This window comes from Macaca mulatta, chromosome 3 (genome assembly GCF_049350105.2).
Source record: "Macaca mulatta isolate MMU2019108-1 chromosome 3, T2T-MMU8v2.0, whole genome shotgun sequence".
NCBI lineage: Eukaryota > Metazoa > Chordata > Mammalia > Primates > Cercopithecidae > Macaca > Macaca mulatta.
The window spans coordinates 186,923,377-186,951,234 of record NC_133408.1 but is presented as its reverse complement, the minus strand read 5'-3'; the positions used below and the strand labels follow the sequence as shown (position 1 = coordinate 186,951,234).

At 37.3% G+C, this 27,858-nt stretch overlaps 1 protein-coding gene across 1 annotated transcript in view; it reads right to left on the bottom strand.

Annotated features, from left to right (window-relative positions):
• Positions 1-27,858, bottom strand: part of CNTNAP2 (contactin associated protein 2) — a 2,249,322-nt gene that overhangs the window by 1,271,349 nt on the left and 950,115 nt on the right. Inside the window, exons 6-8 of the mRNA XM_001094652.5 lie at positions 16,717-16,901; positions 8,363-8,506; positions 4,595-4,859 (exon numbers count right to left, since the gene is read on the bottom strand). Coding sequence (XP_001094652.1) covers positions 4,595-4,859; positions 8,363-8,506; positions 16,717-16,901 — 594 coding nt within the window. The remainder of the gene's footprint in view (positions 1-4,594; positions 4,860-8,362; positions 8,507-16,716; positions 16,902-27,858) is intronic.

The window sequence follows — 27,858 nt, the reverse complement described above, 5'->3', positions numbered from 1 at the left end:
GAATTAAAAAATTTATCTTGCTAAATAAGTCTCTAATTATTTCGCTGTAAAACATAATAAAACAAATCTCTCAAATTATTTGTAGTAATGCCTAAACATTTAGTTTTTGAGTTACAAGAATTTAAGACAATTTGAAATAATATCAGTATAGAAGTGAATATAATTTTTCAGTAAACAACTAAAACATCAAAAATTGTATTTCAAATGAGATCTTTTTTCTTACATGATGAAAAGGATATCTCATGGGGCAAGTTATCACTGAACTTTGGAAAATGGTATAAATTAATTTTTTAAAGAAATATTAATATGCTGGCTACATTTCCAAATGTTCATAAAGTTAAGAGCAGAGATATTTTAATTGCTTAGAATAGACACTACTAGGACTGTTCCCAAATATATTTGCCCAGATTGAACTGGGAACTATTTCCCAGCATGCTCCCAGCCACACACTGAACCAAGAAAACTCCCACTCCTCCCGTGACACACCCAATGGAACACAACGATTTACAAAGGAAATTTTACTAACAAGCAAAGTAAATAAAACAACTCACAAGAGATTTCCTTTGGAGATGAAAATACAAACACAGATGATCTTTTCTGATTACATATTTCTGAGACAGTGTGGACACTGAACAACCATTTGAAAATTGAAGCAATACCTACATTAACAGAACAAGGAGGTTCCAGTACTTGAGTATAAGAAAACAGATAACTTAGGACAGGACATATTCTGAATCACTTTTTGGAAAGGCTTTGTTTATACATGGAGAGAAGTTAACCTTTTTCCAATAAGTGAGAGAGAATATTAAGATAAATCACTTTCTCACCACTATAATCAATGCCGAATCACATGGTATTACCTTGTTAATATTGGCATGCGACAACTGAGTATTGTTCTAAATATCTGTTTGTATTTAGTGGCATAAAATTGAGTCATTTTGAAATAAAAACTTACTTCAAAAGGTAGGTAGGTTTTTTTTGTTTGTTTGTTTGTTTTCTTTTGCTATAATTCAAATAGTAATGTACATGAATGCTTCTTTTTACTACCTTTATAATATTATAATACTGTTCCCATAAGACAAACTTAGTTTTCCAATATAGAGTGATGGAGCTAATACTTCCAGGCAACTAAAACTTTAAAAAATTCCAACACTTCAAATAAGAAAAAGAATGTAGGTCAGGTCAGTGTTTTCCAAACTGTATTTAGGACACGAAATTATTACAGTGGGTCATGATCTTTTTTTTTTTTTAAGAAAAAAGCGAGAGAAGAGAAAATATCACAATTATCATAGTGTATCTAAAATAGCAAGGTAAGTTTTATTTCACTGAACTTTGTGTCAGGAGATTTTGAGTACGACATAAAATATTTTCTTACTGTACTTTGATCAAAATTATTTGAAAAACATGGTTCTAGGTCCACCTTCCCCAGGGTTTTGAATTTTAAGTTAAAATGAAAATTATGCCCAGAATGAACAGCTATTATTCATTAGAACCTTTTTGCACATGTTTAATTTTCTTTTATTATTTATACCTAGTTAAAAGTAATGCATAAATATGTACTACTCATAAATCAGTAACTGCTGTCCTAAAGAAAGTGATATAGTGGGATAAAATCAAGGCATTTTTGAAATAAAAACTTATTTCAAAATGTAGGTAGGGTTTTTTGTTGTTGTTGTTGTTTGTTTGTTTGTTTGTTTTTGGCTATCCATCAGAAAAAGCTGATGTTGCAACTTGGAAAATATTTTTATGGTAAGATAACCCACTCCATAAATCCAAGACTATTGAGTTTAACTGAATTTTGTAATTCAAGTCTACTGTTGATTACTAATGAGACTCTTGAAGACAGTAATCACAAGTTGGAAAGAAAGATGCAAAGACAGGGTGAACAACATATTAAACATTCTTTTACTTGGAAGATGTATTTAATATTTTAAATTAATTCCCAAAGAACAGTGTTGACCAAGATGGGAAAAAAGGTTTTTGATCCAACTGGGTTACGTTCATCCTGGACCATGGAACTTACTAAATAAAAACCAAGTTACCAGTATATATTACCAGTATCTGAGAGTCTCTATATTACCTTCTCAGTGCACTACTTTATGTGTGTACACCAAAATCTTATCACTGGTTATTTTTCTTTTCTAGATTTTCTGCATTTTCTAAATTCTTTCAATCAAAATATTTAACCAAAGGAGAAATGGACTGACATTCTTCAATGCTCATGCTGATAAGAGTAGAGTAGCTGTGATACAGATACATTTCCCTTTGTTAAAGCAAACATTAGAATCTTGAGTTAACTGTTTTCTCAGTGTTGCCACTTTACTGAATTATTTAGACATTTAATTGAATTTGATAAAATACATTAAAAGACAGAGGAAATTATCTCCTATGGTTTCCATATGTACTTGTAGATTGAATGAATGAATATAAAATATAACTTTTTAAAATGGTTGAATTTTCTTTTTTTCCTCAACTAATCTTTCTCAAATTGAGCACTTAGTTTCCACTGTGCAGGTATGTTTTTGTGTGTGTATGTGTGTGTGTGTATGTGTGTATATATATAAAATGCTTGAAGCAGTAAGGTATTTGTACTGGATTATACAATACTATGGAAATCTTTAGATTTCATATCATTTTCAATTAATTTGCACAGATTCTTGGCTAAATTGACAAAAAAAACTTCAGTCCATTTTTATCATCTTTAAGCAAATCTATTAAGGTGAATTAATTGTCATGTATTGGATTCCCTTGTTCATTCTATCTTTAATTTTCAAAATAAACACCGCTTAAATTAGGTGAGAGCATCCTGGAGTACTAAATTATACCAAATCAAATTAATACATGTTTATTGACCACTAGGGTTAGTATCTTATTCTTTCAAATATATTGGCTCCTGTTACATGGAAACCTACCAACAAATTGGGTCTGCTTAGAGACTGCAAGGAGAGAGGCCTTCATACTAATATTTTTATGTTTAGTCATCAGAAAATAATCACTAATCATAACAATATAATGTGGGAGTTTTTCAACTGTGGCAAACATTTGCTTTTGTTTTTGTTTTTTCTGTTTTTCTGGTCTCTCCAGATATTTTCGATTTGCTGTAAATCTCCCTAGGTATACTTGTAAAAGAATGCAGTGATAAAATATGACTAGACATTCAAGGAAAAAGCAAAACTAATAAGCAGAAATGGAGAAAGTGAATATCTAGGTATTTCCCAATAGCTTTTGAGTTCACTAATTTAGGCGCATCTCTGACATAACAGTTCCTTGTGGCTTCCTCGAATCCTTTCCAGCAATAGATCATACATTCAGGCCATACACAAACATAAAGCCTATTTTACAAGAAAATATGTGTTCTCTATCAGGGGATATTCTGTTAGTTCAAAGGGGTCAGAGTATTGAACTCAACAAATATGGGAGCGCACTTCTTACAGGTAGTATTCTATAGGCTAGAGACAGAAGAAAAAGGAGCATGGAGTCTAGAGGGGAAATGAGAGGGACAAAAATCATAGTGTGTTCGAAACTGTGTCAGGGATATGCATGGGGTGCCATGAGTGTATATGGCATATTCAGAAATCAGAGTCCATGGTCACCCAATTAAGCTCTCTGTCATGACTCCTTTCAGTATCTGTTACATCTGTACTAAGTGTTCAGTAAATGTTAGTTTTCTCCATATCTCCCATTTCTAAGTAGTTCTTCACTATATATATATATATATATATATATATCCATACACATACACACACACACACACACACACACACACATATATACGTAGTATGACTGTTGCAAAGACTATCCCAAGAAAAATAGATGAAAACAGTTACTATTTATCAGTCCAATATTGAGACTAATTTTTCTTTGTTTATAACATCTCAATTTACAATATCACCTTTCTTTGTACTGTATTTATCAAAGAACATTCCAAGGTTGTGAAGTCTACTCAAATAACAAGAATATTACCTAAGCTTCCACTTGTCATATCACTACAAAGCCAAATTTAAAATTACCCTATTTTTGGCTAAGCCAGTCTTCCATCAGTTGATACACAAATCTTGTCATTCTACCTCATATTCGCTTTTATTTTCTTTTCCAACCATTCGCATAATTTTAGCAAGATCATTTTGAAGTTCTGATTCCAGCAGTGTAATATTCCATAAAGTTAAAATTTGTATAATCCTGTTACTAATAGTAAAAGGTACATGAATGTTCATAAAGAGAAAATATACCAGATACCATCGTGTTTTTAAAATAAACATTCTCTGTTTTCGAATATAAATTATTCACTTAAAAGAACAGCAATTTCTCTATTAAAATAAACTAGCATTGGTAAGGAATAGATTTTGCTTTTCCAATCTCAACCAACTTTCTCCTTCACCTATGCCTTGCTCTCTCAGCAACTTTCCAATTCAACTTGGAAAGTTGAATTTTCTTATTCAATCAGCACACACTGCAACCAAGTAAGTTCCTTGAAGACCTGAATTAGAACCTAATCCTGAGAATGTAACACCAGCAAAACCAAATCAAACTCCACATTAGCTTTGGAAATGGCAATCGAAGTTTCAGGAACAAATGTCAAATAGGCTTCACTGACCTGAGGAAATATCGATTTGACTCATCTTGGTCTGTGTGATGTTGATGTGAACACCCACTTTGCTTTCAGTGAGGTCAATCTCCACATTGCCCAAATTATCCGCAAAGTGACTGAAGACCAGGAGACCGTTGGGGTTCCATGTCCTAAACTGGAAACTGACTGAGAACAGGTCCTGGTTAAGCCGTCCGGGTACCTCCAGGTAACTTGTAGCATTGAAAAAGACAGGCACTGTATAGGGTTCCACACAAGAGAAGCTCAAATTTCCCTGTAAAATAGAAAGACAGGCTCTGAGGAAAACACAGAATGAAATAAACATCCATGTAAGACCATTGATGAAGGTATAGTTCTACAAGTTTTGAAGCACAGCCCGAGCCTAAGTGAAATTCACATGCAGCAGCAGTGCATAGATTCAGTGACTGGATGCACCACCATGGATCTACTTGGAGTGTAAGACCTACTATTGAGCAGCAGTTGGCTGTCTATAACAAGCAGCTTCCACCATGGGATTGACAGCCAGACAGCTTGCTGTGATAGGCTGACGATGAGTTGTAAAGTGTGTATATGTGTTGTGGGTGTGAGTGTGAATCACGAGACTTTCTGAAGATAGCAAAGCTGCTGCTGGCCAAACAAGTCAGGTAGAGAGATGCTATGCCCTATTCTGGGCGGTAAATGCTGACATTAATTAACATAGTACTCTGGTCTCAGTGGGGACTATGGTCATATGTTTGTAATTTATGAAACTGATATTTTAGGGAAAATATTTTTGGATTGTTATCTATATACCTTGTATGTACATATATACATAGATAGATATTAAGTTTTCAGCATTAATGTAATTGTGGTTATTGGAGATTATTTTATTATCCAACTCAAAATTCCATTTAAATTCCCATGAAATGTGCTTATATTACAATGCATTAATTCCTGTGGAACTAGCAGTATAAATCGGCTAAATGGAAACAAATCTTGCAATAATTCAGGCTTTCCCCTTCTCTTCTATAACCTCCTTCTTGGTATAAACAAACAAACAAACAAAAAACAAAAAAAGCTTTATCATTCAGTTACACTAAATTTTATATTTCAGTGCCTAACTACATTCCCTTTACAGATCTAAAAATCTGTATTTGCTTCTAACTTCTTTTATCCTATCATAATATTTTAAGGAATGTAATTGGATGATATTTTCATTGTCTCTCTCTCTCTCTCTCTCTCTCCCCCCCCATATATATATATATATGTATTTTTTTTAACAACACCTCATATATATATATACACCAGATGCTGATGTCTTCCATTTTAGCACATTAACCATTAAATCTAAGGCAGGCTGTCTCTCTGAATTAATATTCAAATTAAATTTGCTCTGTACGTTCACAGATGATTATTTTTAAATGCTTGCTTTTACTGATGAAAAGAACTGCCTATGCATAATAACTGAGATTTTATAACTGACCACATACTTCTTTTGAGGGGATTGTCTCCCTAGCAAAATTAAAGATCCTGCCAGAGTAATGGTGCTGACTCTGGAGTCAGTGCATAATGAGGGAATGAGTGTGCTTGGGAGAAGAGGAGGTAGAATGAGCGCTGAGTCAGTTTCATTGAAATATCAGCACCCAACATCTTTGAAAGTAAATTTCTTATATAAACACTTGCCTTTGTAGGGTTGCTTGCAAAATGTCCTATTCGTCTCTATCCCATCTAAGATTTTCTGTATTGTTAAAATAAAATGTAATTATAGAGCATAATCAAACTCACATATTGTGAATTCATAATCTTTTTTTATTCTTTTATTTTTGGGGGGACAGAGTCTCAGTCTGTTGCCCAGGCTGGAGTGTAGTAGTTCAATCATGGCTCACTGCAGCCTAAAAGTTCTGGGCTCAAGTGATCCTCCTACCTCAGCTTCTCAAGTAGCTGGGGCCACATGCATGCACCACCATGCCCAGCTAATTTTTAATTCAATTTAATTTATTTTTTGAATTTTAATTTTCTTAACTTGTTGTAGAGACATGGTCTCACTATGTTGCCCAGGCTGGTCTCAAACTCCCGGACTCCAGTGATCCTCCTGCCTTGGCTTCCCAAAGTGTTGGGATTACAGGAGCAACCCACCATGCCCGGCTATAAATCTGTAATTTATATCTCCTACTCATAAAATAAAATAAAAGCTATTTTTCTCATAAAATGAGGTTTTTTCCCATGGTTTTTTTGTTTGTTTGTTTGTTTGTTTGTTTTGAGACGGAGTCTCACTCTGTCCCTCTTGCTGGAGTGCAGTGGCCGGATCTCAGCTCACTGCAAGCTCCGCCTCCCGGGTTCAGGCCATTCTCCTGCCTCAGCCTCCCGAGTAGCTGGGACTACAGGCGCCCGCCACCTCGCCCGGCTAGTTTTTTTGTATTTTTTAGTAGAGACGGGGTTTCACTGTGTTAGCCAGGATGGTCTCGATCTCCTGACCTCGTGATCCACCCGTCTCGGCCTCCCAAAGTGCTGGGATTACAGGCTTGAGCCACCGCGCCCGGCCTTTTTCCATGTTAAACCTCAATGTTTTCATCTACAAAATGTTTGTATCCTTCTTGTAGTATTGTTCTCAGATCATCCTAAATGTAAAATGTAACTTGCCTAGCACACTACCTGTTGCCTATAAATGGAGCTATTATCATTTTTCCATGTAGTCAATATACTTTATGAGAAAATTTAATCAAAGTTCAAGTTTTAATTTCTAGTATAAATTTATGATTACTTTAAGGAAATTATTTATTAAATAATCATTTGCCTTAAGTTATTGTTTTAAACTTTCTCATATCCAACCCAAACTGTTTATTTGTTCAGGGATTTTCACTTGTCAAGTCATTTGATGAAACCCTAGGCTCAAATCTGAGGCAATGAGACCATCAGAGCTCTTTTAGAGTGGAGTGCAAACACTCATGACATTATTCTACTTCTAGTGCATAATATCTTCTTATTGTATGGGTCTCTGGAATTCTAGGCTCTCCCAAATAGGCTCTCTGGGCTAAAGCAGCTCCTGGTCTTGCAGAGCCATAGGGAACTCTCATACTAAAATTGTAAACTAAGTATCTTTTAGGGATGTTGAGTAGTGTCGTTCGGAGGCAGGTGTGCTGGGGCTTTCTTTGACTTTTGCTCTCCTTCCAAAATCTAATGAAACCTGGCACCAACTCACATAAGAGGCAGACAAAAATCACAGTGAACTTCTGTGGCACAACTTTTGCTATGCAGTGGAAATCAAGCTTTATTTAATTGTATAATATGTAGTCTGGTTAGAGATTTGTTAAAAAAAGTATTTATTTACATATTCGAACAAATCATCTTTGGAAGCACAGGAGTAAATATAATAAAGTCCCTGATTAAAAAACTTTAAAAATATTAAATTAAACCATAAGCAAGTAACTTAGAGCATATGTGATGAGATATTTGAAAACATGATGCTGCCGGTTTAAGGGCTGCTAACTGCTGGGATGAAGCATGTGCTGAAGTGTATCTGTTCTCCTGCCACAAGTCATCCAGAAATATTGAGTCTAACGTTCTGTGCTCCATGGGAATAAAACCTACCACCTACTAAGGGCTCCTCCCATTTTCTATTCTCAAAGAATAGCAAGTATCTACACTATTTCTGAAAACTCCAATGTTTGTTTTACATCATTGTGCCCAACATAAATATGATGAAAAATGTCATGATTTTGTTGTTGTTCAATACTCCAAAAAACAAAAAAAGTTACTTGATTTTTTATAGACCAATATTTTGAGGATGAAAATTCTTACCACATTTGAGGGCTCTAATTTCTTCCTTCTGGCAAGATCAGTAATGTTGATGCCGTTGTAGTTGATGCTTTCCATGCAGCCTTTGAAATTCTTTCTACCGCTGGAACTGGGCTTGCCAGAAAAAGGGATGCCTCCAAAGGTTATCTTTGAGAAAAAGAAATTAAATGTAAACATCCACATTGTGTTGTGATAAACTAGACAAAACTATGAATACAGTCAAGGTCAAGTAGCTATACCCCAATCAAAATATACAAATATTATAGCATTCTGCCTCCAAAATCCATGGCATATTAAATTACGTTGTTGATGAAGTGTCTAATGGAGTCATTCATTCTAATAATTAGATTATAATTTGAACAAAAAAATAGTAATGATCCTTTGCAATTTTGCTGCCCCAGAGGCATTTTATAACTTTTCTTGAGAATATTTAAAAGATTTTTTATTCAGCAAACTTCTTTTATCAAATAATATTAGAAATATATTTTTATGTTTATCATTCAAAGACATACTATCAATAAATGCCTCCAGTAAGCATGAGATAATCAGCACTGATTTAATAAGCTGATAAAACTGCAGCCCAAAGCAAGGGATATTGTATTTACCCTATGCAGACTTGTAGTCTAATGATCATTATTGTCAAAAATTCATTAGATTTATTTTGGATGTAGAAAATAGTTCAAAAAACATCATTACAATATTGATTAGGGACCACTTAGGATTTGGGAACTCAAAGGTGAACAGTGTGGGCTTAAAGATATTATAGGTCTTTTAAATCCTAAGAAATAAGACAGTACTACTTACTGTGTTCCTCTGTCTGCTACTGCTTATAGAAAGAAAATATCTATTTCTTACATATTTTTGATCAATACATATTATAGCATTAAATCTACATGACACAAAATTGCATTTAGTATTTGCATGGTGAAGGATGATATTCACTATGAATAGTAAGTTAGTAGTAAATGAAGCCAACTGCTAAATATAATTATAATATCAAGATATACGATACTTGTAATACATATCTTTTAAATTATCATACAGAATTACCATTATCTATTTTTTTTTTATTATCAGCTTCATTAAAATGCCGGAAAATATTCTGTGGTCCAACCACTTCATTTTCAATGAGAATATACAACTATAAAGAATCAATGACAGCCTAACATCCTATCATTGGTTACATTAGGGATTGGGGTTAGAACTCACTAAATTGTTAGGAATCTGTTAACTTGAGCCTGTGGTGCTTTTCCAGAGCACGTTTGATGGGGTGAAATGAAAGCAATGAAAATGAAACAATGAAGTGAAGACATTTTTAAAAATTGGGACTTCGCATTCAAAGCATCAGTCAAAGAGTCTGTGTTCTGGAAGGGTCCATAAACAAATTAGGTTCTATTATTTAGTGTTATGGCATCTTAAATGCTGAATTAGTTTTAGAGGGGGAAACACAAATTATGGTTTATGACGTGATGGTAAAAATAAACAAAGGCCTCATTTAAAATAAATTATTATTAATGGTTAGCTGAATATGTATTATTTGCCACAGAGTTCACGTATAAGAAGGTAAAAGGAAAATTGAGAAAAAATGTATCCCAAAGAATCAGAAAACTACAAAGAAGAAATAGAGAGTAATCGAAAGTAGAATTATTGGGGAAATGTTTTCAACTTGCACTGAAATGAACATATTAGGTACCACCTAAGTGTACCTAGCACCAAAGGCAATCATTTTTGATACTAAAATGGAGTACTATGTCTTCTGTTTACAATCTTTTTCATCAATTTTTCCCCAACTGACAGTAATAATATCATCAGTGTATAATATTATTAAACACATATTCCTCTGTGTGCATATTTCTTTAATTTGAACCTTTCACTTTCTTCAGGGGATTCAAATTATCCTTACAGTTTCTCTGCTTTCAGCAACTCTAGGCACCAGTCCAACTCATCAAGGTGCTCTGGAAAAGGAATGCAGGCTCAAGTTAAAAGATCCTAACAAGTAGTAAGTTCCGACCCCAATTCCTAAGGTAATTAATGATAGGATATTAGGTTGTCATTTATTCTTTCTAGTTATAGATTCTCACTGGTGGGCCGGGCACGGCGGCTCACGCCTGTAATCCCAGCACTTTGGGAGGCCGAGGCGGGTGGATCACCTGAGATCAGGAGTTCGAGACCAGCCTGATCAACATGGAGAAACCCCATCTCTACTAAAAATACAAAAGTAGCTGGGCTTGGTGGCACGTGCCTGTAACCCTAGCTACTTGAGAGGCTGAGACAGGAGAATAGCTTGAACCTGGGAGGCGGAGATTGTCGTGAGCTGAGATCCTGCCATTGCACTCCAGCCTGGGCATACAGAGAGACTCCGTCTCAAAACAAACAAACAAAAATACAAAAAAAATTCTCATTGGTGAAGTAAACTGGTTGGACCACAGAGTATTTTCTGACATTTTAATGAAGCTGATAGTAACAAATTTTGTTGCAGTTGTCCGATTAATATTCAATTATTCCTGTGGCTCATATGATACAGTTATCAATGCTCTTGCCACTCACTAACCTTGCCTCTAAAGAAATAACTGCATTAACTATTTTGTTAGCTTTCAAGTGTTCACAAAGTGTGGCAGGGACTATCAGATACCTCTACGGATCCTTTCTTCCCACCCTCATTAGGGAAAAAACAATGCTTTTCAGCTGGGCACATTGCTCCCAGTCAGTATAATAAATTATCAACTTATTTGAAGCCAATTTTGGTCTCATGATATTTTAGTGGAAGGGCTGTATGTGATTTTAAGAACTGTCATTAAGAGGGGGAGGGCAGCCGGGCGCGGTGGCTCACGCCTGTAATCCCACCACTTTGGGAGGCCGAGACGGGCGGATCACGAGGTCAGGAGTTCAAGACCATCTTGGCTAACACGGTGAAACCCCGTCTCTACTAAAAATACAAAAAACTAGCCGGGCGAGGTGGCGGGCGCCTGTAGTCCCAGCTACTTGGGAGGCTGAGGCAGGAGAATGGCGTAAACCCGGGAGGCGGAGCTTGCAGTGAGCTGAGATCCGGGCACTGCACTCCAGCCTGGGCGACAGAGCGAGACTCCGTCTCAAAAAAAAAAAAAAAAAAAAAAAAAAAGGGGAGGGCACAGTCTTGCTTCTCTTCCTTCTTGCTAGCTGAAGTGCAAAGTGAAATGTTAGCAGTGGTCTTGGAGTGATTTGCAACAGGGATAGAGGAAGAGCAGGATGAAAAAGGACTGTGATCTTGAAGATTGTGGAGGGGCCATTTGAACCTAGAGCCATCTGCCTCCAGTATTCTTTTACATAAAGCAGAATAAATGTGCATCCATTAAACGTAGCCTATGTAATCTTAACTCACATATATTTTTTTCCATTACTTCCTGTTGCCTCCTCACATAACCCTATGTGAAGAATGCGATTAAATTCATTTCATCAAAGGGGAATATGAATTGTCCACTGTCACACAACCATTAAAGGGCAGAAACAGATTCCAACTCGGGCTTCTCCTCTGATTGATTTTCTTCCTGGCCAGTCTGTGGTTCTGCAATGGTCAAGAGAGACTCATTCCTCTACTTCCCTAGCAGAGCTGTATTGCGAAAGATAACGGCATAATATCCACAGTGGGTGTGCTCTGAAGAACAGAGAGAATCTAGGTCAAACACCATTTTGCTGCTCTGCCCTTTGTTTTTTATTGGCTCTGCTGAGGAAAAATGAAGTGAAGTGTACCTGTGTACCACCACACCAGTCTCGGGCCACCCTGTAGCTAGCAGACTGATTGCAGGTGACGACTGGCTCACTTCTGCAGTGTACACAGCTACAAGAGGAGGGGATGAGACAAACTCTTAGGACTAGGTCACAAAAAACGTCCACATAGGCTGGGCGCGGTGACTTAAGCCTCTAATCCCAGCATTTTGGGAGGCCGAGGTGGGCAGATCACCGGGCCAAGAGATTGAGACCATCCTGTCCAACATAGTGAAACCCCGTCTCCACTAAAAATACAAAAATTAGGGCCAGGCGCAGTGGCTCACGCCTGTAATCCCAGCACTTTGGGAGGCCGAGGCAGGCGGATCACGAGGTCAGGAGATTGAGACCATCCTGGCTACCACGGTGAAACCCCGTCTCTACTAAAAATACAAAATATCAGCCAGGCGCAGGTGGCGGGCACCTGTAGTCCCAGCTACTCGGGAGGCTGAGCCAGAAGAATGACTTGAACCCAGGAGGCGGAGGTTGCAGTGAACCTGGATCACGCCATGACACTCCAGCCTGGTGATAGAGTGAGACTTCATCTCAAAAAAAAAAAAAAAAATCCACATAGAGTTACATCGAAGGAGTGAACTTGTATTCCATCACTTCTTTCATGATGTTCATCTCCAGGAATTGTGGTAAATATATTTAACTTACGCTAGCAGTGCTGTGCTGAATCCGCCTCAGACTGGTTCACAAGAACCAACTGTTAAGCAGAGCTATCATTAAAACTTCCACTACATGAGCTATAAATTAAATAAATTACATGAAACACAACATTCATAACGATTCAGAATTTATCTCTACACTTTACTTTCATATAAGTTCTTGAGGTCATTTACATTTATTGCAACTATATGATGGAAATATCATATAATTGTGTGCTGTTTGGCACCTCTTCCCAATTCCCGGCTCAGTTCCATATATGGTAGCATGAAATCAACCATGGTGGGAAATTTGCCCCATGCAAATTAACAACTGCTATATATCAGGGCATTCCTCTGACCGTTCCTCCCTGGAAAGAACTGGTTGTTAAGCATCCACCAGCACACCCCTACCTTTGGGCCTCAATGCCTTTGTCGTTAGTGTACTCTGGAAGAATAAAGGCAGTATAATTTGGGGGAAGCAGGACATTGAGTCGTCAGGTTTTGTGAAGATAACAAGACCACCTTTGTCTTCCTTTAGGCCAAAGCCTTTAAATAGTTCAGTAATGAACATTATATAATTTGTATTATTTTAACTTTGAAGCTAATTTTCATGCAGTCTATGAGGTTTGAGTGTAGTTAGTGTGTGGATATATCAAGGAGATAAGTGCAACAAAACTAGAGACTGACTCTACTCTAATATAGTCCCTGAGGTGTTTTTTTGTTGTTGTTTGTCTGTTTTTCGTTTTGTTTTGTTTTGTTTTTAAGATGGAGTTTCGCTCGTGTTGCCGAAGCTGGAATGCAATGGCATGATTTTGTCTCACTGAAACCTCCGCCTCCTGGGTTCAAGCGATTCTCCTGCCTCAGCCTCCCAAGTAGCTGGGATTACAGGCGCCCGCCACCATGCCCGGCTAATTTTTGTATTTTTAGTAGAGATGGGGGTTTCATCACATTGGCCAGGCTGGTCTTGAACTCCTGACCACAGGTGATCCACCCGCCTCAGCCTCCCAAAGTGCTGGGATTACAGGCGTGAGCCACTGTGCCTGGCCCAGTCCCTGAGGTTTTTTCTAAACAAATAAGCAAAGGGAGTCCCTTCCCATTAAGAGAAAAGTATAGCAATATAAAGGTAGGCACAGCCACTTTTATTACATTTCATGCCAATAATTGCGGTCTCTAAGGGGACAGTAATCTGACAGTAGCCAGAAATGTTAAGTCTACCCTGATTCTTTGTCAGTTAATTTAAATTTCTTACTAGTGATTTTGTCTAATAAGTAAATCCTGGGTATTTTAGTCTATCTCTGCAGCTCTCAAACATGGCAGTGTATATAGATGGGCTTCAAGGTGTCCATGAAACTGCTGATCGAATATAGAAAGTGTTATGTGTGCATGAATATTCATAGACTTCATCACACACTCAACAAGGTTTATGACCCCAAATTTTTAATTTCATTTTTTGAAAATTAGAATTATATTTCCTCATTCCAAATGTTTCAGAATTTTCACCTCTTCTATGGTACTTCAAAGTTTATTAACAGAGGATGAATCTTTAAGATGAATCATCTTTAAGATCTCTCATACATTGGGAGATAAGTCACATGATCCAAGATACATACTAACTTAGAGAAGATAGAAATTTCTGGGATTTTCACATACATTTTCTTTTAACAATCAGTTTGCTTTTAAGAGATTTTTTTGGGGGGAGGGATACAATATTTTCCAATAACCTTAAATTCATTTAATGTTAATAAAGTCTCCATCAGTGTTTATATAGCATATTCTATTCTTAATTTTTTATTTAGGAATATATATCATATATTCATATTGCAAAAAAATAGAAACTATTTAAACATAAAGAAAATAGAAAACACAGCTATCAATCCTGTGTTTTCCATTTATTTTATGATAAGCATATTCCATATTCTTTTTTTTTTTTTTTTTGAGATGGAGTCTCGCTCTGTCGCCCAGGCTGGAGTGCAGTGGCCGGATCTCAGCTCACTGCAAGCTCCACCTCTCGGGTTCACGCCGTTCTCCTGCCTCAGCCTCCTGAGGAGATGGGACCACAGGCGCTCGCCACCTCGCTCGGCTAGTTTTTTGTACTTTTTTAGTAGAGACGGGGTTTCACCATGTCAGCCAGGATGGTCTCGATTTCCTGACCTCGTGATCCGCCCGTCTCGGCCTCCCAAAGTGCTGGGATTACAGGCTTGAGCCACCGCGCCCAGCCGCATATTCCATATCATTAAAAAATTATACATAAATATACATAATACACACATATATACATGAATACACCCCCAATTTCAAAACTGGGGGCCAAGGAACATGAAGATGGTGCATAAAACTAATAGGGGTGCCATAGTATGTTTGAAATTTTTAAAGAAAACACAACAATATTTGACACCTTTTGGACATTGTGTGAAACTCTAGCTTAAAGTAGTTTACTGTTCCAGTATTAGATAATGTGCCATTCCTTTTAATTATGTGCTTTTTGGATTTGGTCATTACTCTGATTTAGACAGAGTATCATGTAAGTTAAAAGTGGAACAGAAAATTAGGATGCCAGTGGCAAATCTGATCCCCACTCTGATAAACATACATAGCATTCATCCCATTAGTAATAATTGCTGTTGTTTAAGAATGAAATAAAAATCTACTTTCACTTTTATTTTATGTTTATTTCTCGAAATGGCTACCAAAGTCTCAGGACGTAAACTGTTAAGTTGTTTGGACCTAACGGCTCAGGACTGCTGAGGAAAAAAGTTCAAAGACACTAAGGGCTATGTGAACTAAGAAAGTGTGGAAACTTCCAGCTAAGTAATAGCATTGCATCCCTTTTATTTTACCATTCTGCTGCTTTTGTATGTCTAGTGTTATCCTTTTCTCCTAGGATGTATAATACTGTGACAAACATCTTTTTTTCTTTTTTCTTTTCTTTTTTCTTTTTTCTTTTTTTTTTTTTTTTGAGGCGGAGTTTCACTCTGTTGCCCAGGCTGGAGTGCAGGGGCACATCTTGGCTCAGTGCCACCTCCACTTCCCGGGTTCAAGCAATTCTCCTGCCTCAGCCTCCTGAGTAGCTGGGATTACAGGCGCGTGCCACCACACCTGGCTAATTTTTGTATTTTTAGTAGAGACGGAGTTTCACCACGTTGGTCAGGCTGGTCTCGAACTCCTGACCCTGTGATCCACCCGCATCAGCCTCCCAAAGTGATGAGATTACAGGCATGAGCCACCGTGCCCGGCCGACAAACATCTTAAAGAGCTCACCTACATATATGATTAACAGTTTTAATGGATATTTTAAGGTTGAATTGCTCTCCAAATAATTTAAAAATATGATATACCTACTCTTAAGCTATGGGAATATATTTTTATTTATATAAACATGATCAATGATTATTTTTAATCTCTAATTATTGAGAAGATAATATATGTCTTTTTGTTCATAGACAATCGTTTTAAAATAGTCTATATTTTATTTTATTGCTTTGTGATATTGACTCTGAGAAAACAGAGCTTGACAAAAGACCCATCTACAGTCATGTGTTTCTAAATGACTTAATATAAACCAGAAACTAGGATTTCTTATTCAATACTTTATAATAAATATTAGACAACCCTCTGTATATAATGTACTTCACATTCTCAAGAATTGATAACATGATTAACTATAAATGAAAGGATTACAAATTAAATTTATTCTGAATTTATTAAATGACCTAGATAGCACAGTCCCTCTCTTCAAATTATTACTTTAGTACTAAGATTTGTATAATATTTTGAGTATTCATGATTATAAATTTAGAAATAAAATGAAACAAATTAATTCGGTTTTTAAAATTGTCAGTGTCTTTTTGTTTAGAGAAGAAAATAAAAATGGTGTAAGTCGTAATATAGTTAACAATAATACAGTACAGTAGGAGAGTGACGCAGTTGCCCGACGTTTTATCACAATTTCTACGTCATCATGTGTACCTCGTAGTCCAAGTCCAGGTAGTCAAACTCTCCGTTGGTGCGGAAGTGCTGCATGCTCCTGTCCAGCGTGAGGTTAATGCTCCGCCCCTGGCGCTCAATGACCACGGAGTGCCAGTGGTGGTCATCCAGCAAACTTCCGGTCATCACTGATGTGTGGCCATATATGGGGCCAAGCTGGTTGCTTCCTGCGTACACAGGAGTGAAAAAGAAACAACGCAATGACACTCTGGCCAACACTGTGAAGCAGAAGGTCTTTCATTTACTGCCCCTAGAGGCTGACATTGCATCAAAGCTCTATCCATTTGAGTTAACCTGGGATACCAGTAAGTAATGACACTTAAAAATACTTTATGTTCAAAGTACATACAAGTTATTAAAGATGGAAAAAACGTACTTTTTTAAAAAGGGGGAAAATGAGTGTTTTATGACTGTGCAATGAATTCTGCTAAATTTTGGTAGGTTTGTTATAAAGTCAGTGCCACGTGGGCTTTTACACAAGTCTGCTGGGTTCTGATGCTGGCTCCACTGTTAGCTTGGGGTCCAGGGCAAGTTGAGAATGCTTGGTCTCCATTTTCTCATATATACAATAGGGAAGATAATAGTACCTGCTTTGTAAGGTTGCTTGAGGATTAAATGAGTTACTATAGGCAAAGAATTTAATACACTTTCTGGCATATAGTGAACATAACTGTTACCTGTTAATCTTTTATTACTGTTATAATTATTATTAAGACCACACAGCGTGACCATTTTTAATTTTTGTTGACTCCAAAAGCCATTGTTGTAAAGAGAACACTATGTGATTGTTAATGGCATAGAAAATTTACTTCTTATCTTTTAATTAAAATGATAACATTAAGAATTATATATGTAGTATTTCGTTTTGAAATAAGATCTCCATAGCAACACAACTATAAATACAAGTAAAAGATTGTTAGAATCCAACATGTTTATTAAGGTCGCCCCTGGATACAGTTTACATATTTTGTTTCATCTATGTTGTCTAACACGTATTGCTTTTTATGGTGAGGCAAAATTAATCACTATAAAAATATAATAGGATTTCAGAATAAATAACATAATGGAAATAAGAGATAAACAAATTGACTGTCACATTAAATTCTTCCTTTCCTTTCCTTTCCTTTGTCCTTTCCCCTTTCCTTTCCCCTTTCCTTTCCTTTCTTTTCCTTTCCTCCTTCCTTCCTTCCTTCCTTCCTTCCTTCCTTCCTTCCTCTCTTTCTTTCCTCTCTTCCTTTCCTTTGCCTCCCTCCCTCCCTTCCTTCCTTCCTTCCTTCCTTGTCCTTCCTTCCCTCTCTCCCTCCCTTGTCCTTCCTTCCCTCTCTCCCTCCCTTGTCCTTCCTTCCCTCTCTCCCTCTTCCTTCTTTCCTTCCTTTCTCCCTTTGTATGCTAATGCCCCCATACCTTACATTTTCTATTATCTTCCTAGAACATCTTTTCTTCATTTATGGTGATGAAATAAAATGTTGATGTGTGATGGTAAATCAGTGTATATGTGTAAAATGAAACAAGGAAAAGGAGAGGGAAAAGAGGAGGAAGAGGAAGAGAAAGAAAGAAAATTCAGAACTATCTTAGTGAAAAGGTCACATTGAGTTTTATTTAAATATTTACACTAGAAGACTGAGCAGCAAGCAGATACATCTAATATTTAGGTAACCGCATTAAAGAATGGCAGTAGATATTTGAGTGCATATTTCTCTCTGGCTGTTGTAAATTCCAGTCAGTCAGTAAACTGCTTTCCAGTGTAAAGCTAATAAACTTTTTTTGGTAAGGTCACATAGTCAGTTATTTCTTTGAAAACAGTAATGTCACACCACTATAAGACACAGTTGATTTTAAAAGGTTACTCTACATGTTTCGTTTGGGATAAAAAATGAAAAGTTTGAAAAAATAAACATCTTTAGATATAATTCAACTGCAATTTAAGTCCAAATATGTAATTTGAAACATTAATTACAATGTCAAAAATTGGGAAAAAACTAAACACACAGAAATATGTTGATAGCATTTAAAATGTCTGTGCTAACTTTTAATTGTATGGGGAGATATTATATAATATTAAACAATATTTTAATGTGTGCACACACATGTGCATGTGTGCATATTTTGTGTGCATGTTTTATGGAAGTACACATATTTTGTTTCTGGTTACTCTCCCCCCTCTTCCTTCTTTTCCTCTATTGGGTTTTGTTTTAAAAATAATTTCGGGCTATTTTCCCCCGGTAGCACAATGAATACACGTTCCTTATTACAAGTAGAGAATATTATGAAGAAACAAGTGAAATGTAATGTAAAAATATTTCCACCTCTAAAAATAATTTGGTCTATTTCCTTCCATATATTTTCCACAAACAGTCATGTACCACATGATGACATTTCTTTCAATGATGGACTTCATATGTAATGGTGGTAACATCAAATTTAATACTGTATTTTCATTGTATCCATTGGATTTTTTGACATGCAAATACTTACCAGTTTTTTACACAGTGGACTAAAGTATTCTGTACAGTAACATGCTATACAGATTTGTACACTAGGAGCAATAGGCTCTACCATATAGCCTAGGTGTGTAGTAAGCTACACAATTTATGTTTGTCTTTGTATACTCTTGTGTTTACAAAGTGTTGAAACTCACACAGAATTTCTCAGAATGCATCCTCATTTTAAAGTGACACATGACTACATATATTTAATTAGATTGATAGATTGATAGATTTTATATCCTACAGGTTTTGTTTAATATTATATAATATCTCCTCATACAATTAAAAGTTAGCACAGACATTTTAAATGCTATCAACATATTTCTATGTGTTTAATTTTTTCCCAATTTTTGACATTGTAATTAATGTTGCAAATTACATATTTGGACTTAAATCCTAGTGGTTATTTCTCTTTTTACCTTATGATTTTTGGACCAAAATACTGTATTGTAAGAGATTTCAAATGTCCAAAGACATATTGTCTAGTTATTTTCCTGAAAATATTTTCTGGCTTGCAGAACAATACAGAGGATCCTTTTTGTCAAATACTCACCAACACTGATATATCACTTTAAAATGTATTTACTTAGTTGACCAAAAATAAGCATTAGGTGTTTATATTTTTTTCTTTTATGACTTATCTTGTATATCATTGGCCTCTATTTTCTCCTAATGTCTTGGCATTATTATGTAGTGGTATAATTTCTTATTCATGATTGATACTAAACCAGTATATTTGACATTTGTATCTTCCCAGGTTTTGCATGCATTTTAATGTTACTTTTATTTTAATGTAAAAAATAACATTTTATGTAACTAAGTGATACAGAATTTTGTGTGACTTTTCTTCTTTGTTATAGAAGCTATTTATTGTGTCTATCGGATCAGATCTTTAATGTCAAAAGTTTTATAATCAAGGGTACATCTTTAAGGTAATGTATCATTACCAATAAAAATAACCTGAGTGGAGTTGCAATTTTTAGTATAATACTGAATTTCAAAGTAATAAAAGTTAATACATGGGATACAAGTCATATTCAGGAATGTTTGGACCACTCAAATTGGTAATTGACAAATAAGTCAAATAGCCCAGAATTTTTAACTAGTCAAGAGAAACAGGTGAGATAGGGGCCAAGATGGCTGATTAGAAGCAGCTGAAGTCTGCAGCGCTCAAGGAGAGGAATGAAAGGAATGAGTAAAGACAGCACTTTCAACTGAAATATTCAGCTTCTCACACTGAGATGGATTAGGGAAACAACTTCACACATGGAGAATGAAGAAAAGCAGGATGGGGCTACGGCCTACCCAGGAGCGACACGGAGCCAAGGGAACCCCCAACCCCTGCCAAGGGAAGCAGTGAGTGACCACGTGACCCCAAGAAACCATGCTTCTCCCGTGGATACTTGCAACTCACAGATTAGGAGATCTCCTTGTGAGCCCATGACACCAGAGCCTTGGGCCTGACACACAGAGCTGTGTGGAGTCTTGGCAGAGCAACCGCTCAACCATGCAGAGAGACAGAGTGGAGCTTTACAAACTCCACCCTGGGATTTCCAACAAAGGTGTCTGTAACTCAGACAAGGTGGGAGGTCTGCACATACCCCTAGGAAGGGGGCAGAATCCAGGGAGCCGAGTAGCACTGTTCTGCGGGCCCTATTTCCATGGCACCCTACAAGATAAGACCCACTGGCTTGGAATTTCAGCCAGCCACTGGCAAGAGGGCAAAGCCTGCCTGAGACCAGACGGAACCTTGAGGGGAGGTACAGACACCATCTCTGCTATTTGGTCGACTGGGCCATTCTAGCCTGTGGGCTGTGGAGAGTCCAAAGGGTCCAGATGAGGAGGAAGGGTTCCCCGAAGCGTAACACAGTGGCTTTGCCAGATCATGGTCAGACTGCTTCTTTAAGCAGAGCCCTGATCCATTCCTCCTACTGGGTGGGACCTCCCAGCTGGGGCCCTCTAGCCACACCTGCCTGTATGACAGAGCTATTTTCTATCCCTGGGATGGGGTGACCAAGGGAAGGGAGGGTCACCACCTGGGTATGTTGGACGATTCAGTCATTCCACAGCCTGTGGGCTTTGGAGAGTCCAAGCTGATGGGGAAAAAGGCCGTTCCCCACCGCAACACAGCTGCTTTGTGAAGGCATGGCCAGACTGCTTCTTTAAGTGCCCCATCCTCCCATCCACTCCCTCACAGGGCAGGTCCTCCCAGCTGTGGCCTCTGGCCACCCTTGCCTCTGTTCTCCATGGGACAAAGTGCCTGAGGGGTGGGGCAGGTCACCAACTTGGACATTCAGGCTTCTCAGCGAGTCCAGCCTATGGGCCTTGGAGAGTCCAAACCGATTAGAGGCTGAAGAAATCTCCAATACAGCACACAGCAGCTCTATTGAAAAGCAGCCAGACTGCTTTTTAAAGTTGATCCCTGATCTCATTTCTCCTGAGTGAGACCTCCCAACAGGGTTCTCCAGCCACGTCTCCAGGCACATTTGGGCCAACAATAGGTCAGTATATCCCTAGGATGAAACTTCTAGGGAAAGGAGCAGGCTGCCATTTTGCTGTCCTGCAGCCTTCATTGATAATATTATACCTCTAGTTCCAGGAAAAATTGAAGCAACTAGGGTCTGGAGTGGACTCCCAGCAAATCACAATAGCCCTATGGATGAGTGGCCAGACTTCAATAGGGCTATTTAAAAAAGCAAACAAACAGAAAACAACAACAACAAATCCCACAAAACCCCATCCCAAATCAACAACTTCAAACATTGAAGTAGATAAACCCACAAAAATGAGAAGCAATCAATGCAAAAATGCTAAAAAATCAAAAGCCAGAATGCCCCTTTTCCTCCACATGACTGCAACACCTCTCCAGGAGGGCTCAGAACTAGACTGATGCTGAGATGGCTGAAACGACAGAAATAGGCTTCAGAAGGTGGGTAATAACAAACTTCACTGAGGTAAAGGAGCATGTGGTACACCATGCAAAGAAGATAAGAATCATGATAAAACAATATGGGATCTGATAGCCAGAAGACCCAGTTTAGAGAGGAACATAATTGACCTGTTAGAGCTGAAAAACACATTGTGAGAACTTCACAATGCAATCACAAGTATTAATAGCAGGACAAGCAAAGCAGAGGAAGGAATCTCAGAGCTTGAAGACTATCTTTGTGAAATAAGACAGGCAGACAAGGATAGAGAAAAAAATAATGAAAAGGAATGAACCAAACCTCCGAGAAATATGGGATTATATAAAGAGACTAAACCTACAACTGATTGGGGTACCTGAGAGAGACAGGGAGAATGGAACCAAATTGGAAAACATACTTCAGGATATGATCCAGGAGAACTTCCCCAACCTAGCAAGAAGGCCAACATTCAAATTCAGGAAATGCAGAGAACCTCAGTAAGATACTCCATGAGAAGATCATCCCCAAGACACATCATCATCAGATTCTCTGAGGTTGAAATGAAAGAAAAAATGTTAAAGTCATACAGAGAGAAAGGCCAAAAGGCGAGGTCACCTACAAAGGGAAGCCCATCAGACTAACAGCGGATCTCTCAGCAGAAACCCTACAATCTAGAAGAGATTGGGGGCCAATATTCAATATTCTTAAAGAAAAGAATTTCCAACCCAGAACTTCACATCCAGTCAAACTAAGCTTCATAAGTGAAGGAGAAATAAGATCCTTTTCAGACAAGAAAATGCTCAGGGAATTTGTTACCACCAGACCTGCCTTGCAAGAGGTCCTGAAGGAAGCACTAAATATAAAAAGGAAAACCCATTGCCAGCCACTACAGAAACACACCAAAATACACAGACCAGTGACACTATGAAGCAACTGCATAAACAAGTCTGCAAACTAACCAGCTAGCATCATGATGACAGAATCAAATCCACACATAACAATACTAGCCTTAAATGTAAAAGGGCTAAATGACCCAATTAAAAGACACAGAGGCAAGCTGGATAAAGAGTCAAGACCCAATAGTATGATGTCTTTACGAGACCCATCTCGCATGCAAACATGCACATAGGCTCAAAATAAAGGGATGGAGAAAAATTTAAGAAGCAAATGGAAAACAGAGAAAAGCAGGGGTTGCAATCATAGTTTCTGACAAAACAGACTTTAAACCACCAAAAATCAAAAAACACAAAGAAGGGCATTAAATAATGGTAAAAGGTTAAATTCAACAAGAAGAGTTAACTGTCATAAATATATATGCACCCAGTACTGGAGCACCCAGATTCATAAAGCAAGTTCTTAGAGGTCTTCAAAAAGACTTAGATCCCCACACAATAAAAATGGGAGACTTTAATACCCCACTGATAATATTAGACAGATTGTCAAGGCAGAAAATTAACAAAGACATCCAGGACTTCAACTCAGCTTTGGATCAAGTAGACCTGATAGATATATACAGAATTCTCCACCCCAAAACACCAGAATATGCATACTTCTCATCACCACATGGCACTTACTCTAACATTGATGACATAATTGAAAGTAAAACGCTCCACTGCAAATGAAAAAGAACCAAAATCATAACAAAGAGTCTCTCAGACCACAGCACAATCAAATTAGAACTTAAGATTAAGAAATTCACTTAAAACCACACAACTACATGGAAACTGAACAACTTGCTCCTTAGTGACTCTTGGGTAAATAATAAAACTAAGGGAGGAATCAAGATTTTCTTTGAAACTAATGAGAACAAAGATACAAAGTACCAGAATCTCTGGGATGCAGCTAAAACTGTGTTAAGAGGGAAATTTATGGCCCTAAATGCCCACATCAAACAGCTAGAAATATCTTAAGTTAGCAACCTAACATCACAACTAAAAGAACTAGAGAACCAAGAGCAAACAAATCCCAAAGCTAGCAGAAGACAAGAAATAACCAAGATCAGAGCTAAACTGAAGGAATACAGAGACACACACACAAAAAATCCTTCAAAAAACAAAAACAAAAACAAAAACACAAAAGTCAATGAATCCAGGAGCTGGTTACTATGAGCTGGTTCTGTGTCCCCACCCAAATCTCATCTTGAATTGTAATCCAATTTATAATCCCCATGTGTTGGGGAAGGGACTTCATGGGAAGTGATTAGATCATGTGGGTGGTTCCCCCTTGCTGTTCTCATCATAGTGAGTGAGTTCTCATGACATCTGATGGTTTTATAAAGGGCTTTCCCTGACTTCACTCTGCACTTCTCTCTCCTGCTGCCATGTGAAGAATGATGTGTTTGCTTCCCCTTCAGCCATGATTGTAAGTTTCCTGAGGCCTCTCCAGTCATGTGAAACTGTAAGTCAGTTAAAACTCTTTCCTTTATAAATTACCCAGTCTTGGGCAGTTCTTTACAGCAGTGTGAGAATGGACTAATACACTGTTTTTTTGAAATAATTAATAAAATAGATAGACCATTAGCTAGACTAATAAAGACGAAAAGAGAGAAGTTTCAAATAAACACACCAGAAGTGACAAGGGGGCATCACCACTGACCCCACAGAAATACATTTGTATTTCCCTACAGAAATATGTTTATAGGTCTCTATAATTTTTATATTATTCTCTGTACCATCAGAAAATACTATAAACACCTCTATGCACATGAACTAGAAAATCGAGAAGAAATGGATAGATTTCTGGACACATGTACCCTCCCAAGACTACATCAGAAAGAAATTGATTCCCTAAGCCAGACCAATAATGACTTCAGAAAATGAGGCAGTAATTTCATAGTAAATAAACCAAAAGAGCCTAGGACCAGACAGACTCACAGCTGAGTTCTACTAGAGGTCCAAAGAAGAGCTGATACCATTCCTATTTAAACTATTCCAAAAAATTTAAAAGGAAGGACTCCTCTCTAACACATTCTATGAGGCCAAAACCTGGCAGAGACACAACAACAACAACAACAACAACAAAAACTTCACGCCAATATTTTTGATGAACATCTATGCAAAAATCCTCAGCAAAGTACTGGCAAACTGAATCCAGCAGCACATCAAAAAGTGTATCTGCTGCAATCAAGTCGGCTTCATCCCTGAGATGCAAGGTTGGTTCAGTATACACAAATCAGTAAATGTGATTAATCACATAATAGATATAAAGACAAAAACCACATGATTATCTCAGTAGATGCAGAAAAGTACTTCAATAAAATTTAACATCCCTTCATATTAAACACTCTCAGTTAACTAGGTTTTGAAGGAATATACCTCAAAATAATAAGAGTCATCTATGACAAACCCACAGCTAGTATCATACTGAATGGGCAAAAGCTGGAAGCATTCCCCTTGAAAACTGGCACAAGACAAGGATGCCCTCTCTCACCGTGACTATTCAACATAGTATTGGCTATCCTGACCAGGGCTATCAGTGAAGAGAAAGAAATAAAGGGTATTCAAATAGGAAGAGAGGAAATCAGATTATCTTTGCAGATGTCATGATCCTATACCTAGAAAACTTCATCATCTTAGCCAAAAAGATTCTTAAGCTGATATGCAACATCAGCAAAGTCTCAGGATACAAAATCAATGTGCAAAAATCATAAGCCTTCCTATAAACCAACAACAAGCAATCAGAGAGTCAAATTACGAATGAACCACCCTTCACAATTACTGAAAATAACATAAAATACCTAGGACACAGCTAACAAGGGAAGTGAAGGACCTTGTCAAAAGCTACAAACCTCTGCTCAAAGAAATCAGAGATGGCATAAATAAATGGAAAAACATTCCATGCTCATGGATAGGAAGATAGGAATAATCAACATCATGAAAATGGCCATACTGCCCAAAACAATACATAGATTCAATGCTATTCCCATAAAACTACCACTGACATTCTTCAAAGAATTTTTAAAAAACTATTTTAAAATTTACATGAAACCCAAAAAGGGCCTAATGGCCAACACAATCCTAAGTAAAAAGAACAAAGCTGGAGGCATCACACTACCCAACTTCAAACTATACTGCAAGGCCACAGTAACAAAAACAGCATGGTACTTGTGTGAACAGACACCTACACCAATGGGACAGAGTATAGAACTCAGAAATAAGACCATACACCTACAACCATCTGATCTTCAACAAACCTGACATAAATAAACAATTGGGAAAGGATTTCTCATTGAATAAATGGAGATGGGGGAACTGGCTAGTCATATGCAGAAAACTGAAACTGGACCCCTTCCTTACACCATATACAAAATCAACTGAAGCTGAATTAAAGACTTAAACATAAAACCAAAAATTATAAAAACCGTAGAGGAAAATCTAGGCAATACCATTCAGGACATGGGCAAAGGCAAAGATTTCATGATGGAGATACCAAAAGCAATTGCAACAAAAGCAAAAATTGACAAATGGGATATAATTAAACTAAAGAGCTTCTGCACAGTAAAAGAAACTATCATCAGAGTGAACAGACAAACTACAGAATAGGAAACAAGTTTTGCAATCTATCCATCTGACAAAGGTCTAATATGCAGCTTCTACAAGGAACTTAAACAAATTTACAAGATAAAAACAAACAACCCCATTAAAATGTGGGCAAAGTACATGAACAGACAGTTTTCAAAAAAAGATATGCATGTGGCCAACAAGCAAGGAATAAAAAGCTCTACATCCCTGATCATTAGAGAAATGCAAATCAAAACTGCAATGAGATATCATCTCAAAATGATTATTATTAAAAAGTCAAAAAACAACAGATACTGGTGAAGCTGCAGAGAAAAAGGAAAGCTTTTATGCGGATGGTGGGAGGGTAAATTAGTTCAATCATTGTGGAGGACAGTGTGAAGACTCCTCGAAGATCTAGAGGCAGAAATACCATTTGATCCAGCAATTCCATTACTGAGTATAAAACCCAAAAGAATATAAGTCATTCTATTATAAAGATACATGCACACATATGTCCATTGCAGCACTATTCACAATAGCAAAGTCATGAAATCAACCTAAATGCCCATCAATGATAAACTGGACAAAGAAAATGTGGCACATATACACCATGGAATACTATGCAGCCATAAAAGGAAATGAGATCTTGTCCTTTGTAGGACATGGATGGAGCTGGAGGCTATTGTCCTCAGCAAACTAATGTAGGAACAGAAAGCCAAATACCACATGTTCTCACTTATAAGTGAGAGCTGAATGATGAGAACACATAAACACATGGGGAGGAAAAACACACAGTGGGGCCTGTCAGAGGGTTGGGTGGGGAGGAAGGAGAGCATCAGGAAGAATAGCTAATGGATGCTGGCCTTAATACCTAGGTGATGGGATGATCTGTGCAGACAACCATCATGGAACACGTTTACCTACGTAACAAAGTTGCACATCCTTCACGTGCACCCATGAACTTAAATTTAAAAAAAAGAGAAAGAGGTACCATTACTCTGCCAAAACTATAATTTTGAATGCCAGTACCAATATTGCAGATCTTCACTTTAGCTTTAAGTAAATCCTAGCTACATCATCAACATACAGACCTACATTGTTATTGTCCATTAAAAAACAACAACAGATTCAGGAATGGTGGCTCATGCTTGTAATCTCAGCACTTTGGGAGGTCAAGGCAGGCAGATCATTTGAGGTCAGGAGTTCGAAACCAACCTGGCCAACATGGTGAAA